The following is a 21443-nucleotide window of genomic DNA, read 5'->3' on the forward strand; positions in this document are numbered from 1 at the left end:
GTAGTGAGAAGAAGAGAGAGTGGGTTGAATATAAATGAAATGACTGATAGTGAACCATTGAAAACAAATATGAAAAAGCACTCCTAGTTACAAATGAGGTGGCACCAGACAAGTTTTTGACGTGATTTCTTTCCCTGGACTGCTGAATGACTTTCAGCTGTAGCTCCAGACAACATTTTTTTATGAATATTTTGAAACATGAGAGAGAGAGAGAGAGACAGAGAGAGAGAGAGACAGAGAGAGAGACACAGAGAGAGACAGAGAGAGAGGCAGGAAGGAAGGTAGGTTGGTTCAAAGAGGCCATATACCCACCACCTAGTGTCAATAATTGTTAACATTTTCTCTATTTACTTCTAACACAAACACATGCACACATACTCCTAATATCTTTTCAACCTTTTCAAAATAAATTACAGACATCAGACCCCTTTCCCTGTAACTACTTTAGTGCGCATCTCCAAGCTATGAGGACATTCTTCTACATAACAACCGTGCCATTGTCACTCTTCATAAAGTGAAGTAATGCCCTGATATTATCAAATGACCAGATTTCCCCAATCGTGCCCAAAATATCACCTGTAAATCTGCTTTTAAACTAGGATTTCACTAAGATGCGTGCAATGAATTGGTTTTCATGTCCCTTAAGTCTCTTATTTAAGGTAACAAGCCTCCCCTTTTCTTCACGACATTGGCTTTTTGAAGGTCAATTTTCTTATAAAATGTGTCATGTTTCTGGATTTGCCCAATTGTCTCCTCATGGTCTCACTAAATCCGGACCATGTGTATAGGAGTCTGTCACATCGTGTGATTTTGTACCCAGCACTCACAAGCCCAGAGCCATCTGTGAAGCAGCAGATCTGCCTCAGCCATACTCACTTTCTCTTGAGCGGTATTTCTTTTTTTTTTTTTTTTTTTTGCGGTGTGCGGGCCTCTCACTGTCGTGGCCTCTCCCGCTGCGGAGCACAGGCTCCAGACGCGCAGGCTCAGCGGCCATGGCTCACGGGCCCAGCCGCTCCGTGGCATGTGGGATCTTCCCTGGACCGGGGCACAAACCCCCGTCCCCCGCATCGGCAGACGGACTCTCAACCACTGCGCCACCAGGGAAGCCCTTGAGCGGTATTTCTGAACAGAAATTGCAACCGCCTGATCTAGACACTCCAGCATGGATTTTTTTCTTCTTAGATATGAAGCTCGAGGAAAGAAAGTAATAGAGCTTCCAATCAGTAGTAAATGTCCTATTAGATGGTTTCTACTCATGATTTCTAACCTCTAACAACCTTGTAAAACAGGTTCCTACAACTGTCTTTTAAAGATGATGGAGCAGACTCAGAGAAACGAAGCCATTTGTCCAGCGTCACGTAGCTCTGAAGTGTCACACCTGAAATTTGGACCCTGATTTGCCTAGTTCAGAGGTTTTTTATATCCCTGTGCTGAGGACTAGATGACAGTTCCATACACTGATTTGTCAAAATTAACCATGAATTGAAGTATTTATTTAAGGAGCAACACGATACCCAGGTAAAAATCACACTGTGGCTGAAGCCTAGCTCTGCTTCTTATAGTAGAGACAGCACACATATCCCAGAAGCACTTTACTAGCCCATTTTCTTTCGGGACTCATTCTTTTTCTTTGCTCTCAAATCAATTGCTAATACTTTATGTTGTGTTAAAGCTCATGAGTTGTTTGTCTTTCTTTGCAGTATCTGTTCTGTCTCTTTAGAAGGTAAGGATAGCCTAAGTGTGCAAACACACTTACTGCTAAACCCACTCATATGTTCCTGGACTGACCCATTTCCTGTGTCTAGAGCACGCAATGGCTAGATCAGAGGATTTAATGCTCCCAGCATGCTTTGGAGCATTTCTTGTATTCTTAATTAGATTTTTTTTTAGCAGAGTCTGTCAATCTGTGGCTATAAACAGCGCCTTCTGGGTTTCTGATGACATGATGAAAATATAAATGGATTCTGCAGATTGCATTTTATTATCCTGAACATTAAACACTCAGAGCTAGTGCTGGAGAGGATCATGGTCTGATAATGTTGATTAAATAACCTCAGGCCTGGACTTCTATGCTGTTTCTTTGCCAACCCAAACTGAATAGATGTAAGGAGCTATTGTTTTCTTCTTTTACTTATTTATTTATTATTTTTTTTACATCTTTATTGGAGTATAATTGCTTTACAATGGTGTGTTAGTTTCTGCTTTATAACAAAGTGAATCAGTTATACATATACATATGTTCCCATATCTCTTCCCTCTTGTGTCTCCCTCCCTCCCACCCTCCCTATCCCACCCCTCTAGGTGGTCACAAAGCACCGAGCTGATCTCCCTGTGCTATGCGGCTGCTTCCCATTAGCTATCTATTTTACGTTTGGTAGCATATATATGTCCATGCCACTCTCTCACTTTGCCACAGCTTACCCTTCCCCCTCCCCATATCCTCAAGTCCATTCTCTAGTAGGTCTGTGTCTATAGTCCTGTCTTACCCCTAGGTTCTTCATGACATATTTTTTCTTAAATTCCATATATATGTGTTAGCATATGGTATTTGTCTTTCTCTTTCTGACTTACTTCACTCTGTATGACAGTCTCTAGATCCATCCACATCTCAACAAATGACCCGATTTCGTTCCTTTTCATGGCTGAGTATATTCCATTCTATATATGTACCACATCTTCTTTATCCATTCGTCTGTTGATGAGCATTTAGATTGCTTGCATGACCTGGCTATTGTAAATAGTGCTGCAATGAACATTGAGGTGCGTGTGTCATTTTGAATTATGGTTTTCTCTGGGTATATGCCCAGTACTGGGATTGCTGGATCATATGGTAATTCTATTTTTAGTTTTTTAAGGAACCTCCATAATGTTATCCATAGTGGCTGTATCAATTTACATTCCCACCAACAGTGCAAGAGGGTTCCCTTTTCTCCACACCCTCTCCAGCATTTGTTGTTTGCAGATTTTCTGATGATGCCCATTCTAACTGGTGTGGGGTGATACGTCATTGTAGTTTTGATTTGCATTTCTCTAATAATTAGTGATGTTGAGCAGCTTGTCATGTGTTTCTTGGCCATCTGTATGTCTTCTTTGGAGAAATGTCTATTTAGGTCTTCTGCCCATTTTTGGATTGGATTGTTTGTTTTTTTGATATTGAGCTGCATGAGCTATTTATATATTTTGGAGATTAATCCTTCGTCTGTTGATTCATTTACAAATATTTTCTCCCATTTTGAGGGTTGTCTTTTCATCTTGTTTATGGTTTCCTTTGCTGTGCAAAAGCTTTTAAGTTTCATTAGGTCCCATTTGTTTGTTTTTATTTCCATTTCTCTATGAGGTGGATCAAAAAAGATCTTGCTATGATTTCTGTGAGAGAGTGTTCTTCCTATGTTTTCCTCTAAGAGTTTTATAGTGTCCGGTCTTACATTTAGGTCTCTAATCCATTTTGAGTTTATTTTTGTGTATGGTGTTAGGGAGTGTTCTAATTTCATTCTTTTCCATGTAGCTGTCCAGTTTTCCCAGCACCACTTATTGAAGAGACTGTCTTTTCTCCATTGTATATCCTGGCAGCCTTTGTCATAGATTAGTTGACCATAGATGCATGGGTTTATCTCTGGGCTTTCTATCTTGTTCCATTGATCTATGTTTCTGGTTTTGTGCCAGTACCATATTGTCTTGATTACTGTAGCTTTATAGTATAGTCTGAAGTCAGGGAGTCTGATTCCTCCAGCTCTGTTTTTTTCCCTCAAGACTGCTTTGGCTATTCGGGGTCTTTTGTGTCTCCATACAAATTTTAAGATTTTTTTGTTCCAGTTCTGTAAAAAATGCCATTGGTAATTTGATAGGGATTTCATTGAATCTGTAGATTGCTTTGGGTAGTATAGTCATTTTCACAATATTGATTCTTCCAATCCAAGAGCATGGTATATCTCTCCATCTGTTTGTATCATCTTTAATTTCTTTCATCAGTGTCTTGTAGTTTTCTGCATACAGGTCTTTTGTCTCCCTAGGTAGGTTTATTCCTAGGTATTTTATTCTTTTTGTTTCAATGGTAAATGGGAGTGTTGCCTTAATTTCTCTTTCAGATTTTTCATCATTAGTGTATAGGAATGCAAGAGATTTCTGTGCACTAATTTTGTATCCTGCTACTTTACCAAATTCATTGATTAGCTCTAGTAGTTTTCTGGTGGCACCTTTAGGATTCTCTATGTATAGTATCATGTCATCTGCAAACAGTGACAGTTTTAATTCTTCTTTTCCAATTTGTATTCCTTTTATTTCTTTTTCTTCTCTGACTGCCATGGCTAGGACTTCCAAAACTATGTTGAATAATAGTGGTGAGAGTGGACATTCTTGTCCTGTTCCTGATCTTAGAAGAAACGCTTTCAGTTTTTCACCATTGAGAATGATGTTTGCTTTGGGTTTGTCATATATGGCCTTTATTATGTTGAGGTAGGTTCCCTCTATGCCCACTTTCTGGAGAGTTTTTTATCATAAATGGATGTTGAATTTTGTCAAAAGCTTTTTCTGCATCTATTGACATGATCATATGGTTTTTATTCTTCAATTTGTTAATATGGTTTATCATATTGATTAATTTATATATATTGAAGAATCCTTGCATCCCTGGGATAAATCCCACTTGATCATGGTGTATGATCCTTTTAATGTGTTGTTGGATTCTGTTTGCTAGTATTTTGTTGAGGATTTTTGCATCTACATTCATCAATGATATTGGTCTGTAATTTTCTTTTTTTGTAGTATCTTTGTCTGGTTTTGGTATCAGGGTGATTGTGGCCTCATAGAATGAGTTTGGGAGTGTTCCTTCCTCCCCAATTTTTTGGAAGAGTTTGAGAAAGATGGGTGTTAGCTCTTCTCTAAATGTTTGATAGAATTCACCTGTGAAGCCATCTGGTCCTGCACTTTTGTTTGTTGGAACAAATCCCAGTTTCAATTTCATTACTTGTGATTGGTCTGTTCATATTTTCTATTTCTTCCAGGTTCAGTCTTGGAAGGTTATACCTTTCTAAGAATTTGTCCATTTCTCCCATGTTGTCCATTTTATTGGCATAGAGTTGCTTGTAGTAGTCTCTTAGGATGCTTTGTATTTCTGCAGTGTCTGTTGTAACTTTTCCTTTTTCATTTCTAATTTTATTGATTTGAGTCCTCTCCCTCTTTTTCTTGATGAGTCTGGCTAATGGTTTATCAATTTTGTTGATCTTCTCAAAGAACCACCTTTTAGTTTTATTGATCTTTGCTATTGTTTTCTTTGTTTCTATTTCATTTATTTCTGCTCTGATCTTTATGATTTCTTTCCTTCTGCTAGCTTTGGGTTTTGTTTGTTTTTCTTTCTCTAGTTCCTTTAGGTGTAAGGTTAGATTGTTTATTTGAGATTTTTCTTGTTTCTTGAGGTAGGCTTGTATAGCTATTAAATTCCCTCTTAGAACTGCTTTTGCTGCATTCTATAGGTTTTGGATTGTCGTGTTTTCATTGTCATTTGTCTCTAGGTATTTTTTGATTTCCTCTTTGATTTCTTCAGTGATCTCTTGGTTATTTAATAACGTATTGTTTAGCCTCCATGTGTTTGTGTTTTTTACGTTTTTTCCCCCTGTAATTCATTTCTAATTTCATAGCATTGTGGGCAGAAGAGATGCTTGATATGATTTCAATTTTCTTAAATTTACTGTGGCTTTATTTGTGACCCAAGATGTGATCTATCCTGGAGAATGTTCCGTGTGCACTTGAGAAGAAAGTGTAATCTGCTGTTTCTGGATGGAATGTCCTATAAATATCAATTAAATCTATCTGGTCTATTGTGTCATTTAAAGCTTCTGTTTCCTTATTTATTTTCATTTTGGATAATCTGTCCATTGGTGTAAGTGAGGTGTTAAAGTCCCCCACTATTATTCTGTTACTGTCGATTTCCCCTTTTAAGGCTGTTAGCATTTGCCTTATGTATTGAGGTGCTCCTATGTTGGGTGCATATATATTTACAATTGTTATATCTTCTTCTTGGATTGATCCTTTGATCATGACGTAGTGTCCTTCCTTGTCTCTTGTAACATTCTTTATTTTAAAGTCTATTTTATCTGATATGAGAATTGCTACTCCACCTTTCTTTTGATTCCCATTTTCATGGAATATCTTTTTCCATCCCCTCACTTTCAGTCTGTATGTGTCCCTAGGTCTGAAGTGGGTCTCTTGTAGACAGCATATATATGGGTCTTGTTTTTGTATCCATTCAGCCGGTCTATGTCTTTTGATTGGAGCATTTAATCCATTTATATTTAAGGTAGTTATTGATATGTATGTTCCTATTACCATTTTCTTAATTGTTTTGGGTTTGGTATTGTAGGTCTTTTCCTTCTCTTGTGTTTCTTGCCTAGAGAAGTTTCTTTAGCATTTGTTGTAAAGCTGGTTTGGTGGTGCTGAATTCTCTTAGCTTTTGCTTGTCTGTAAAGCTTTTGATTTCTCCATCGAATCTGAATGAGATCCTTGCTGGGTAGAGTAATCTTGGTTTTAGGTTCTTCCCTTTCATCACTTTAAGTATATCATGCCACTCCCTTCTGGCTTGTAGAGTTTCTGCTGAGAAATCAACTGTTAACCTTTTGGGAGTTCCGTTGTATGTTATTTGTCATTTTTCCCTTATTGCTTTCAATAATTTTTCTTTGTCTTTAATTTTTGCCAGTTTGATTACTATGTGTCTCGGTGTGTTTCTCCTTGGGTGCATCCTGTATGGGACTCTCTGCACTTCCTGGACTTAGGTGGCTATTTCCTTTCCCATGTTAGGGAAGTTTTCGACTGTAATCTCTTCAAAGATTTTCTCGGGTCCTTTCTCTGTCTCTTCTCCTCCTGGGACCCCTATAATGTGAATGTTGTTGCATTTAATGTTGTCCCAGAGGTCTCTTAGGCTGTCTTCATTTCTTTTCATTCTTTTTTCTTTATTCTGTTCCGCAGCAGTGAATTCCACCATTCTGTCTTCCGGGTCACTTATCCGTTCTTCTGCCTGTTATTCTGCTATTGATTCCTTCTAGTGTAGTTTTCATTTTAGTTAGTGTATCGTTCATCTCTGTTTGTTTGTTCTTTAATTCTTCTAGGTCTTTGTTAAACATTTCTTGCATCTTCTCGATCTTTGCCTCCATTCTTTTTCTGAGGTCCTGGATCATCTTCACTATCATTATTCTGAATTCTTTTTCTGGAAGGTTGCCTGTCTTCACTTCATTTAGTTGTTTTTCTGGGGTTTTATCTTGTTCCTTCATCTGGTACCTAGCCCTCTGCCTTTTCATCTTGTCTGTCTTTCTGTGAATGTGGTTTTTGTTTCACAGGCTGCAGGACTGTAGTTCTTCTTGCTTCTGCTGTCTGCCCTCTGGTCTATCTGTTTTTTTAAACTATTATCCTTTATGCCTTCACAGTCCAAAGTCCATCTCTGGACCCAGGTTGGAGTTGTAACAGCCTGTGCTGGCAATGGATTGGATCCTGTGGCTAATGAGCTTGCGGAAAACCAAGAACGCAGTTTTCTGGGCCAGTTGGGAAGTTCAGAATGCTGGGAAGTCCAAGATGAAGATGCCAGCTGATTGGTCTCTAGTGAGAGCACCCTTCCTAGCTTGCAGACAGCTGCCTCCTTCCTGTATTCTTTTCCACAGAATTTTGATTTGATTTTTCTAGCAGCCCTATTAAGGAGACAGAAATAGCAGTGGATTTATTTGTCAATAAATGTGAAAAATAAGAGCAATTCTCTTCTGCTTTATTTTACAATTTAGGTTTAAAAAGAAATACTCTTTTTGTTAAATAAGTCAAATATTATCAAAAGAGAAGTGAGCATAATGAACTACAAATAATTTTCTCTGGTGAATTAAAGAGGTGTGATTTTCATTGACTGTTGGTAGGAGGAAATCAAACCTTCTAAAAAGTGTACCTGTTTTTGTACAACAATTTAGGGAAAATCTCCATGTCTTTCAAAGGTTAAGTCAAAATATAGTAAATTTTGTATTTTTTCTATTTCTTGAATGCAGGGACCATTATTTTGCCAGCCAATAGAATTGCTTCTTAAGATCATTATAATAGGATTTCGAACATTTATTTTTTTATTTTTAATTTTTTTAAATTGTAACTTAAAAAAATTTACTTATTTATTTATTTATTTTGGCTGTGATGGGTCTTAGTTGTGGCATGCAGGATCTTCGTTGTGGCATGTGGGAAAAGACGACACCTTGATTAGCAGGCTGACTTTGGACTATTAAATCGACTCTACTTGAAATTTTTTAGTGGCCATGCATCACATGCAAGATAATTTTAAATAGTACATGGGAATTTTAGGTGGTTCATGGGCCACCAATATTTTCTTATAATCTTAATAGTTCTGTTACCTTCTATTTATGGTAGGAGCTTAGATATCTGCTTTCCTCCCATCTGTGAGTTTTCTGCATGCAGTGGCCATGTCTCATTTGTGTTTCTATCTCAGCCCTGCTTATTATCTTTGCCCAGTAAATGGAGAGGTACCTGACTTAACTTAGCCAGAAATTCTGTAATAAATGTAACTAAATGAGCTTCGGTTCTCAATGTTAGCACCGTCTGCACTAGAATATAATACTTCTAACAAAAATGTAAAGACCTGAAAAAAATGTTTTTAAAACTTTCTGATCACTTCTCACTGAATGGAGGTTAGTTTTATAGAGAATATTAGTAACGTTTTGAGAATATAAATCAGGACTAATAAATTCACGAAAGAAAACGTTATGCTGTTCTAAGTCTGTGGTTAAAACTTTAGCTTTATAAAGACTTTCTTTAATTCCTTTCTTAATATTTTATTTTGTGGAAAAAGCTAGATATTTGCAAACTGTAAGGAACTACGTTTTATCTATTTTCTCACCTTTCCTCAGATAAGAATGAGAGGATATTAACAAAGGAATTTTTTTGAGGTGGTATATTATATTGGCTTGTGGATTGCCTTTCTAGTGGGAATGGTAATGAGGATGTCTTATAATAGAACTTGAACTCTGATTTACAAGGAAGAGTTGGGACTGCTTAGTTTCCTTGGGCTGCTCTTCAAAAAAAAAAAGAAAAAGAAAAAACCTTGTTTGGTTTTTCTGATGGTTAAAGTAATATGTATTAACTGGAGAAAGTTTTAGAAAAAGAGGGAAACTCTAAAAGAAGAAAATAAAGATCACAGCTGATTCCCACCATGGTGTTGACATATTTCCCCTGTGTGTGTGTCTCTGAGTGTGTGTATGTGTGTTATCTGTTTTATAATGTCTTTCATTTTGGAATCACAGTAATGCTGCCCTAATCAAATGAACTAGGAAGTATTCTTTCCTCTTCAATTGTCTAGAAGAGTTTGTGTAGAATTGCATTACTTCTTTCTTAAATATTTGCTGTAATTCACCAGGTAAGCCTTCTGGGCCTGGCGTTTTCTTTTGGGAAGGTTATCTATTTCTTTGTTGAGTGAACTATGGATGCTTGTGTCAAAAATTTTATTCAATTCATCTAAGTTGGTGAACTTATTGTCACAGATTTATTTATATTTCTTTGTTATCCTTTTAATGTATGTAGAATCTGTAATGATATAATGTCATTCCTTGTATTGGTAATTTGTGTCTTTCTTTTTTGGCTAAAAACCAAAGGTTATCAAATTTATTAGCTAAAGGTTTATCAGTTTTGTTGATCTCATATAAAGAGTTTTTTTAACATCGTTATTGGAGTATAAATGCTTTACAATGTTGTATTACTTTCTGCTGTATAACAAAGTGAATCAGCTATATGTATATATATATATATCCCCATATCCCCTCCCTCTTGTGTCTTCCTCCCACCCTCCCTATCCCACCCCTCTAAGTGGTCACAAAGCACTGAGCTGATCTCCCTGTGCTATGTAGCTGCTTCCCACTAGCTATCTATTTTACATTTGGTAGTGTATATATGTCAATGCTACTCTCTCATTTTGTCTCAGCTTACCCTTCCACCTCCCTGTGTCCTCAAGTCCATTCTCTACATCTGCGTCTTTATTCCTGTCCTGCCCCTAAGTTCATCAGAAAAAATTTTTTTTTAGATCCATATATATGTGTCAGCATACGATATTTGTCTTTATCTTTCTGACTTACTTCACTCTGTCTGACAGACTCTAGGTCCATCCACCTCACTACAAATAACTCAATTTCGTTTCTTTTTATGGCCACATCTTCTTTATCCATTTATCAGTAGATGGACACTTAGGTTGCTTCCATGTCCTGGCTATTGTAAATAGTGCTGCAATGAACATTGTGGTACAGGACTCTTTTTGAATTATGGTTTTCTCAGGGTATATGCTCAGTAGTGGGATTGCTGGGTCATATGGTAGCTCTATTTTTAGTTTTTTAAGGAACCTCCATAATGTTATCCATAGTGGCTGTATCAATTTACATTCCCACCAACAGTGCAAGAGGGTTCCCTTTTCTCCACACCCTTTCCAGCATTTATTGTTGGTAGAGTTTTTGATGATGGCCATTCTGACTGGTGTGAGGTGATACCTCATTGTACTTTTGATTTGCATTTCCCTACTGATTAGTGATGTTGAACATCCTTTCATGTATTTGTCAGCCATCTGTGTATCTTCTCTGGAGAAATGTCTATTTAGTTCTCCACCCATCTTTGGATTGGGTTGTTTGTTTTTGTGATATTGAGCTGCATGAGCTGCTTATATATCTTGGAGATTAATCCTTTGTCAGTTGCTTCATTTGCAAATATTTTCTCCCATTCTGAGGGTTGTCTTGTTGTCTTGTTTATGTTTGCCTTTGCTGTGCAAAAGATTTTAAGTTTCATTAGGTCCCATTTGTTTATCTTTGTTTTTATTTCCATTCCTCTAGGAGGTGGGTCCAAAAGGATCTTGCTATGATTTATGTCATAGAATGTTCTGCCTATGTTTTCCTCTAAGAGTTTTATAGTGTCTGTCCTCACATTTAGGTCTTTTATCCATTTTGAGTTTATTTTTGTGTATGGGATTAGGAAGTGTTCTAATTTCATACTTTCACATGTAGCTGTCCAGTTTTCCCAGCACCACTTATTGAAGAGACTGTCTTTTCTCCAATGTATATTCCTGCCTCCTTTATGAAAGATAAGGTGACCATATGTGCATAGGTTATCTCTGGGCTTTCTATCCTATTCCATTGATCTGTATTTCTGTTTTTGTGCCAGTACCATACTGTCTTGATTACTGTAGCTTTGTAGTATAGTCTGAAGTCAGGGAGCCTGATTCCTCCATCTCCGTTTTTCTTTCTCAACATTGCTTTGGCTATTCGGGGTCTTTTGTGTTTCCATACAAATTGTGCAATTTTTTGTTCTAGTTCTATGAAAAATGCCACTGGTAGTTTGATAGGGATTACATTGAATCTGTAGATTGCTTTGGGTAGTATAGTTATTTTCACAATGTTGATTCTTCCAATCCAAGAACATGGTATATCTCTCCATCTGTTTGTATTATCTTTAATTTCTTTCATCAGTGTCTTATAGTTTTCTGTGTACAGGTCTTTTGTCTCCTTAGGTAGGCTTATTCTTAGGTATTTTATTCTTTTTGTTGCAGTGATAAGTGGGAGTGTTTCCTTAATTTTTCTTTCAGATTTTTCATCAGTAGTGTATAGGAATGCAAGAGATTTCTGTGCATTAATTTTGTATCCTGCTACTTTACCAAATTCATTGATTAGCTCTAGTAGTTTTCTGGTAGCATCTTTAGGATTCTCTATGTATAGTGTCATGCCATCTGAACACAGTGACAGTTTTACTTCTTCTTTCCTGATTTGTATTCCTTTTATTTCTTTTTCTTCTCTGATTGCCATGGCTAAAGCTTCCAAAACTATGTTGAATAGGGCTTCCCTGGTAGCACAGTGGTTGAGAGTCTGCCTGCCGATGCAGGGGACATGGGTTCGTGCCCTGGTCCGGGATGATCCCACATGCCACGGAGCGGCTAGGCCCATGAGCCATGGCCGCTGGGCCTGCGCGTCCGGAGCCTGTGCTCCTCAATGGGAGAGGCCACAACAGTGAGAGGCCCGCGTACCGCAAAAAAAAAAAAAAGAGAAAAAAGAGCTGCATTGAATAATAGTGGTGACAGTGGGCAACCTTGTCTTGTTCCTGATCTTAGTGGAAATGGTTTCAGTTTTTCACCATTGAGAACGATGTTGGCTGTGGGTTTGTCATATATAGCCTTTATTATGTTGAGGTAAGTTCCCTCTGTGTCTACTTTCTGGAGGGTTTTTATCATAAATGTGTGTTGAATTTTGTCAAAAGCTTTTTCTGCATCTATTGACATGATCATGTGGTTTTTCTCCTTCATTTTGTTAATACGGTTTATCACATTGATTGATTTGCATATATTGAAGAAACCTTGCATTCCTGGGATAAACCCCAGTTGATCATGTTGTATGATCCTTTTCATGTGCTGTTGGATTCTGTTTGCTAGTATTTTGTTGAGGATTTTTGCATCTCTGTTCATCAATGATATTGGCCTGTAGTTTTCATTGTTTGTGGCATCTTTGTCTGGTTTTGGTATCAGGGTGATGGTGGCCTTGTAGAATGAGTTTAGGAGTGTTCCTTCCTCTGCTATATTTTGGAAGAGTTTGAGCAGGATAGATGTTAGCTCTTCTCTACATGTTCGATAGAATTCACCTGTGAAGCCATCTAGTCCTGGGCTTTTGTTTGTTGGAAGATTTTTAATCACAGTTTCAATTTCAGTGCTTGTGATTGGTCTGGTTATATTTTCTATTTCTTCATGGTTCTGTCTTGGAAGGTTGTGCTTTTCTAAGAATTTGTCCATTTCTTCCAGGTTGTCCATTTTATTGGCATATAGTTGTTCATAGTAATCTCTCATGACCCTTTGTATTTATTCAGTGTCAGTTTTTACTTCTTTTTCATTTCTAATTCTGTTGATTTGTGTCTTCTCCCTTTTTTTCTTGATGAGTCTGGCTAATGGTTTATCAATTTTGTTTGTCTTCTCAAAGAACCAGCTTTTAGTTTTCTTCAGCTTTGCTATCATTTCCTTCATTTATTTTTCATTTATTTCTGATCTGATCTTTATGATTTCTTTCCTTCTGCTAACTTTGGGGTTTTTTTGTTCTTCTTTCTCTAATTGCTTTAAGTGTAAGTTTAGGTTGTTTATTTGAGATTTTTCTTGTTTCTCGCTTTTTTTTTTTTTTTTGCGGTACGCGGGCCTCTCACTGTTGTGGCCTCTCCCATTGTGGAGCACAGGCTCCGGACGCACAGGCTCAGCAGCCATGGCTCACAGGCCTAGCCGCTCCACGACATGCGGGATCTTCCTGGATTGGGGCATGAACCCTTGTCCCCTGCATTGGCAGGTGGACTCTCAACCACAGTGCCACCAGGGAAGCCCTAGATTTTTCTTGTTTCTTGAGGTAGGATTGTATTGCTGTAAACTTCCCTTTTAGAACTGCTTTTGCTGCATCCCATAGGTTTTGGATCATCGTGTTTTCATTGTCATTTGTCTTTAGGTATTTTCTGATTTCCTCTTTGATTTCTTCAGTGATCTCTCGGTTATTCAGTAGTGTATTGTTTAGCCTCCATGTGTTGGTATTTTTTTGCAGTATTTTTTTCCTGTAATTGATATCTAGTCTCATAGCGTTGTGGTTGGAAAAGATACTTGATAAGATTTCAATTTTCTTAAATTTACCAAGGCTTGATTTGTGACCCAGGGTATGATCTATCCTGGAAAATATTCCATGAGCACTTCAGAAGAAAATGTATACTGTTGTTTTTGGATGGAATGTCCTATAAATATCAAATAAGTCCATCCTGTCTAATGTGTCATTTAAAACTTGGGTTTCCTTATTTATTTCCATTTTGGGTGATCTATCCATTGGTGAAAGTGGGGTGTTAAAGTCCCCTACTATGATTATGTTACTGTCGATTTCCCCTTTTAAGGCTGTTAGCATTTGCCTTATGTATTGAGGTGCTCCTATGTTGCGTGCATAAATATTTACAATTGTTGTATCTTCTTCTTGGATTGATCCCTTGGTCATTATGTAGTGTCCTTCTTTGTCTCTTGTAACATTCTTTATTTTAAAGTCTATTTTATCTGATATGAGAATTGCTACTCCAGCTTTCTTTTGATTTCCATTTGCATGGAATATCTTTTTCCATCCCCTCACTTTCAGTCTGTATGTGTCCCTAGGTCTGAAGTGGGTCTCTTGTAGACTGCATATATATGGGTCTTGTTTTTGTATCCATTCAGCCGGTCTATATCTTTTGATTGGAGCATTTAATCCATTTACATTTAAGGTAGTTATCGATATGTATGTTCCTATTACCATTTTCTTAATTGTTTTGGGTTTGGTATTGTAGGTCTTTTCCTTCTCTTGTGTTTCTTGCCTAGAGAAGTTTCTTTAGCATTTGTTGTAAAGCTGGTTTGGTGGTGCTGAATTCTCTTAGCTTTTGCTTGTCTGTAAAGCTTTTAATTTCTCTTTTGAGTCTGAATGAGATACTTGCTGGGTAGAGTAGTCTTGGTTGTAGGTTTTTCACTTTTGTCACTTTAAATATGTCCTGCCACTCCCTTCTGGTTTGCAGAGTTTCTACTGAAAGATCAGCTGTTAACCTTATGGGGATTCCCTTGTATGTTATTTGTTGCTTTTCCCTTGCTGCTTTTAATAATTTTTCTTTGTATTTAATTTTTGATAGTTTGATTAATATGTGTCTTGACGTGTTTCTCCTTGGATTTATCCTGTATGGGACTCTCTGTGCTTCCTGGACTTGATTGACTATTTCCTTTCCCATGTTAGGGAAGTTTTCAACTATAATCTCTTCAAATATTTTCTCATACCCTTTCTTTTTCTCTTCTTCTTCTGGGACCCCTATAATTCAAATGTTGGTTCATTTAATGTTGTCCCAGAGGTCTCTGAGACTGTCCTCAACTCTTTTCATTCTTTTTTCTTTATTTTGCTCTGCTGTAGTTATTTCCACTATTTTATCTTCCAGGTCACTTATCTGTTCTTCTGCCTCAGTTATTCTGCTATTGATTCCTTCTAGAGAATTTTAAATTTCATGTATTGTGTTGTTCATCATTGTTTGTTTGCTCTTTAGTTCTTCTAGGTCCTTGTTAAACATTTCTTGTATTTTCTCCATTCTATTTCCAAGATTTTGGATCATCTTTACTATAATTACTCTGAATTTTTTTTCAGGTAGACTGCCTATTTCCTTTTCATTTGTTTGGTCTGGTGGATTTTTACCTTGCTCCTTCATCTGCTGCATTTTTCTGTCTTCTCATTTTGTTTAACTTACTGTGTTTGGCGTCTCCTTTTTTGCAGGCTGCAGGTTTGTAGTTCCCGTTGTTTTTGGTGTCTGTCCCCAGTGGGTGAGTTTGGTTCAGTGGCTTGTGAGGGCTTCCTGGTAGAGGAGACTGGTGCCTGTGTTCTGGTAGGTTGGGCTGGATCTTGTCTTTCTGATGGACAGGACCATGTCTGGTGGTGTGTTTTGGAGTGTCTGTGAACTTAGTATGATTTTAGGCAGCCTGTCTGCTAATGGGTAGGGGTGTGTTCTTGCTAGTTTTTTGGCATGGGGTGTTCAACACTGGAGCTTCCTGGCTGTTGGGTGGAGCTGGGTCTTAGCATTGAGATGGAGATCTCTGGGAGAGCTCTCACTGATTGATATTACTTGGGACCATGAGGTCTCTGGTGGTCCAATGTCCTGAACTCAGCTCTCCCACCTCAGAGGCTCAGGCCTAACACCAGGCTGGAGCACCAAGACTCTGTCAGCCACACGGCTTACAGGAGTTTTCACATCCACCTGTAGTCAGAGCCAGGGATGGCCCAGGAGCACTCCAGTTGGCTGGCATCTTCCCCCTGGGCCTCAGCACCTGGGGTCTCTTGCTGACATCTCCACTCTTCCCAGGAACCAGAGGTCAGGTGGGCACCTGTGGACTCAAGCAGAGCTTCTGGGGATGGAAGGAAGATCCTACAGCCTTCACTATGAGATCTGGCCCAGGGGCTCCACAGAGACTCCGAGAAACCCTCCATGGGTCCCCATCAGCTCCTCATCCCTCCAGCAAGGAGCCCTGGGATCCTCTTGACAACAACTATTAACCATGGCTGAGAACTGCAGCAGTTTCCGGTCCTAAATAGCTTTTGATTTCATTGATTTTTTTTCTCTGTCAGTCTTTGGTTTCCTGCTTGATTGATTTCAACTCTTATAAATTCTTCTTTTTTCTGATTAATTTGGGCTTAATTTTCTTAAGGTTAGAGCAGAAATCATTGATATGAGATCTTTTTTCTGATATATAGGTGTTTGGTGCCATATATTTCCCCCATATACTGTTTTAGCATCTTTCCATACATTTTTATATTGCCATATTCTTTCACTACGAAATACATTCTAATTTCTTTTGATTTCTTCTTTGATCAATGGGTTGTTTAGAATTGTATTACTTGGGGTTAGGGGTTTTTTTTCATAGACATTTCTGTTGTTAATTTCTAATTTAATTCCGTTGTGGTCAGATAGCTTTCTTTTTATGTATTAAATTCTTTTAAGTTTGTGGGGACTAGTTTTCTGATGCAGAAACTGGTCTATTTTAATAAATGTTCATTGTGAACTTAAGAATAATGTTCATTCTGCTGTTGTAGGGTGGAATATTCTAGAAATGTCAATTAAGTCAATTTGGTTGATAGTGTTATTCAAGCCTTCTTTATCCTTATTGATTTTCTATCTGCTTATTCTATCAGTTATCAAAGAGAGATATTAAATCTCTGACTCTAGTTGTGAATTTGTCTATTTCTCCTTGCAGATCTATCTGATTTGGCTTATGTATCTTGAAGCTTTTAAAAAAAAAACAAATTAGGTGTAAAAGTGTTTAGAATTATTTTCCTGATGACCTAAACCCTTTGTTTTAAGATGACTTTCTCTGTCCCTGGTATTATTCTTTATTGTAGAAGTTAATAAAACCACTTTAGCTTTCTTTTGATTAGTGTTAGCATGGTATATCTTATTCTATTCCATTTTTACCTATTCGTATCTTTGTAGGCATCACATAGTTGGGTCTTGCTTTTTTAATCCAATCTGATGATCTCTTTAGTTTAATTGGGGATATTTACACCATTTATGTTTAATGCTTTGATGGACATGGTTAGGTTTAAGTCTATAATATTGCTATTTGATTTCTATTTATTCCACCTATTCTGTATTCCCTTTTACTTTTTTCCTTTTTATGGTTAGAGTATCTTTTTTATAATTCCATTTAATCTCCTTTCTTGGCTTATTAGCTATATTTTAAAATTTTGCTATTTTAGAGGTTGCTTTAGGATTTATAGCATGCATATTTACTTGGCATATTGTAGATGCTCAATAAATATTTACTGAATGAAAAAATGAATGCCCTGGTGCCCAGACCAAAGGGCTGCTGAGAGCCAGAGGTATCAAGAAAGGCCATCAGTACTGTGTTTTTATCAGACACAGCACAGTTCATTCTTTGTCAGCTTTTATTTTCCTTTTTCACACCATGTTAGTATGGATATTGGCTTTTCTCCATCCAGTCTTGACGTTAGTCTCTCAAGGTTAGGGGGTCTGTGTCCTCCTTTCCTCTGCCCCCTTAATGTTTTAACAAATAGATACTTTACCCTTAGGTGGTGCTTTCTGCAGGCTTTTTTGAAAGTGTGTGTTGGACCCTCAGGATGAAAGAGGCTGTGGCCTTGACTTATCATGGCCAAACCCCAAAAGTAATATCCTTATCAGGAAGAACAGATATTTTTTAAGGTATTGGATAGGAAAAAAACTTCAAAGAAATGGTCTAAATTTTAGATTAGCTGATCTAAGCAAAGCTACACATGGAAAGGAAATTCAGACCTAACGGATTTTTCCCATTCTTGGAGTGCCACCAGTTATTTCAAGTCTCTTGAAATATCTTGGAAAAAAATCACTAAGCTTCCTGATTAAAAAAGAAAAATTTATGCTCTGTTTTTCTTTTTTTCTTTTCCAGCAAGTAACTGGCAGAAGTTTTGGTGATAAAGATTTTCGGACAGGGTTAGAAAATGGAATCCTTCTCTGCGAGTAAGTATAGCCTATATTCAGTTGGTTTTATTCAAGAAAAATCATTAATGCTATTCAGTTTGTCTGAAAAACTTCTAGTGTTTGTTTTGAATTTATTCACAGTTTGAATCTGAAATTCAAAAACAAATCACTTAGGTGGGTTAGGCAGTAAAGATAAGTAGTCTTGGGGCAGTAGGGAGTGGTGGGGACCTTGGCAATTTCAAATTAGTTAAAGAAAGAATATCTGGTAGCTGCTACTCAGTTCCAACCAACTTTTACAATGTAGGAATTCGGGCCCAAGTAATTGGAAGGTTGTGGACCAAGTTGTGTTAAAAAAAGCAGCTTTTCTCCCCTTATTCCCTCCAAACAAAAACAGCTTGTGCCAAGTAAAAGCAGGGCTTCTATTTACTGACAACATCTTGAAACATGCCAGGCAATCCTCCTCACTAAGCCTACTTCCCTGAGGTATTTTGAATATATTTAATTTGTGCTGTTGACAAAATAACTGCAGTGTTCAATTTTTATGTTTTGAACCTGGGCTTTGTCATAGAGTGCTCCTGTGATGATGGATTCAAGAGCTTTCTGTGAAGTGTTTCCAGACACAAAATAAGCTAGAGCCTTAATACTTACAGAGGGATGGACATAAACTTCAAATCAAGATTTTGTATTTTGAATTCATTTGATAGGTTCTGTCATTTGGATGCTGATTTTTGTTTTATTGAGTTGAAATGTACATGCATGAAATGCACAGCTCCTAGATATGCAACCCAATGGATTTTGTAAACTGTGTACATTCATGTAACCTACACCCTGAGCAAGATATAGAACACAAATCTCTCTCATGTCCCTTCCCAGTCAATGTCAACCACCTATAGAAAAGCACTGTTCTGATTTCTATCACCTAGCGTCTATTTTGCCTTATCTTGAACTTTATGTAAATGGAATCACATAGAATGCACTCTTATCTTGGTAACTTGAAGAATATTGTTTGAGACCCACCGATGTAGTTGAAAGAGCAAGGGTTTTGGAGCCTGAGCTTTAGAGCCTCAAATCCTTTCTTCACCCCTTAAATCATATAACCTCCTTGAGTCTCATTTGTTTCTCTTTAAAGGGGTAGTAAAAAGTTTACAACTCCTGCCTACTTCATAAGTTTTTCGTGAATTTCAAGAGGATAATGTGGATAAGGTGCTTTAAAAAATTACATTTGCTGTACAAACGTTGATTATTATGCAGCAATTTTCAACATAGTTTACGTCAGTTTATTTTTTCTGCTCTCCACTGCCTTTCTTTCTTCAAAGAGAAATTTACATCCCGATTTCTTTCTTTTGTTTTTTTTGAATAAATTTATCTATTTATTTATTTTTGGCTGCGTTGGGTCTTTGTTGCTGCATGCGGGCTTTCTCTAGTTGCAGCGAGTGGAGGCTACTCTTCGTTGTGGTGCACGGGTTTCTCATTGTGGTGGCTTCTCTTGTTGCGGAGCACGGTCTCTAGGCACGCGGGCTTCAGTAGTTGTGGTACGCGGGCTCAGTAGTTGTGGCTCACAGGTTCTAGAGAGCAGGCTCAGTAGTTGTGGTGCATGGGCTTAGTTGCTTTTGCAGCATGTGGGATCTTCCCAGAAGATCCCCCTGCATTGGCAGGTGGATTCTTAACCACTATGCCACCAGGGAAGCCTGTACATCCCCTGATTTCTGTTTCCATACCTTCTTTCCTGTGGAGTCTCTCCCCTCTTCTCATACTTTACTTTCCTCACCACCTCTTTTCCCTTTATTAAATCTAAAGCAGAGCTCATCTCTTAGGTAAACCATAATTAGTTTAGCATCTCACGGAAACAAACTCAGACAGGCTCTAAATACTTCTCTTGTGTTCTAGCACCTGCTCCTCCAATGATTCTGGGCTTAGCCCTCTCCTGATGTTAACAGATGAGCCAGAATCCGATGTAATTTATGTGCATCATGCTCTCTTAAGTCTGTTAAAGTGGGTCTTTGGTACCAACTTTTGTTTTCCTAACATTAGCTCCAAAGATTCTTATAGGCGTCCACCTCTCCATCATATGAGTAAATCTGTTATAGAGTAATATCGCTTGCCTGCCTTTGGATTAGGTAGGCTTGTTTGAAGACAAGGCTTTGGATCCAGAGACATCTGCCCACATGGACTTTGTTTCTTACCTAGTTGGTGCTGAGTTGGAGGATGGAGTCTCTCATGTGGAGTGGCACGAACTGTTGGCCTTTTACAAACACATTAATGAATGTTTGGGTTGTTTAGAGGTGGAGAGGTGGGGTTTAGGTCCAGGCCATGGTGAGGAAATAGTATGGTTAGACAGCATGGAGGCACAGATTATAACCAGGAGCCTCTTTAAATAAATAAAGGGTTTTGACTGCTGACAGCCTGCAGGTGAGCTGAGGGAAATGGCCAACACAGAGGATGTGGACAAATGTTACTGTCTGGGTAGGTAGGATAAAACCCAGGACAAGTGAGTTATTGTTTAACTCCTCTAACCACAGAGGATTAGACCCCCTGGCATATTTGAAGGAGTCTGAGGACCAGGGTCAAGTCCTGGCTTCCCCGTGGGACTCCATCTGGCAGTCCTGGTGCAGAGTTTGTGAAGGTGGAATGAACTGCACTGGTGGCCTGAAAGCCAGCAGCATGAGTCCCGGACGAGCCTTGGAGAGAAGGCTGGGACAGCAGCCAGACAAACAAGATGCAGACAAAGTTCTAAGTGCAGGGCCCACAGCACAATGAGAGACAGAGGCATGACTCAGGAGCTGAATGCACTGAAGGTCGGGACGATGGGGGAAGAAGATCTCCCTCTCCTTTTTGTCAGGGATGGGGGCATGGCTAAGTGTGATCTGAACCAAAGCTTATTGGGCTGCTGCAGACTGAGATTAGCAAGTGTATTTTGCCAGGACTTGTATCCAGAGACTAATCTGACAAGGAGGGGGACTTGCACTGTTCCAGGCATGGGGTGGGCTGATGGCAGGGCCTGAAAGACAGGAAACCCAGATTGGAGAGTCTCAGGAAAGTGAGGGTTCTCTTTGGAGAGTAGATGAGAATACCTAAGGCTGTGCCACTGTCTAGAACCAGAGAGAGTTTTGTGGATGCTGGTGATTAAGAAGTTCTAACTCTCAACCACCACCCATATAGCAATACTTGAACACATAAGAACTCTCTATATTTTCAAATTTTGAAAACTGGCAGTTCACCTCTTCTGAGTTGGATTGGCTCTAAATGTTGGTTGCAATCGTGGAGAAACACCATGCTCTTTGTTCACTGAAAATGTCCTGGTTCGTAGAGAATGGACTTGAGAACACAGGGAGGGGGAAGGGTAAACTGGGACGAAGTGAGAGAGTGGCATGGACATATATACACTACCAAACGTAAAATCGATAGCTAGCGGGAAGCAGCCGCATAGCACAGGGAGATCAGCTTGGTGCTTTGTGACCACCTAGAGGGGTGGG

The 21443-nt window shown here is 38.4% G+C and overlaps 1 protein-coding gene across 8 annotated transcripts in view; it reads left to right on the top strand.

Moving 5' to 3' along the window:
* Window positions 1-21443, top strand: part of LIMCH1 (LIM and calponin homology domains 1) — a 339990-nt gene that overhangs the window by 120109 nt on the left and 198438 nt on the right. For all 8 annotated transcript variants that reach the window (XM_082637225.1, XM_082637218.1, XM_082637220.1 and 5 more), the window contains exon 2: window positions 17939-18009. In XM_082637225.1, coding sequence (XP_082493351.1) covers window positions 17939-18009 — 71 coding nt within the window. The remainder of the gene's footprint in view (window positions 1-17938; window positions 18010-21443) is intronic.

Source organism: Mesoplodon mirus (genome assembly GCF_964341445.2).
Source record: "Mesoplodon mirus genome assembly, chromosome: 2".
Taxonomy (NCBI): Eukaryota; Metazoa; Chordata; class Mammalia; order Artiodactyla; family Ziphiidae; genus Mesoplodon; species Mesoplodon mirus.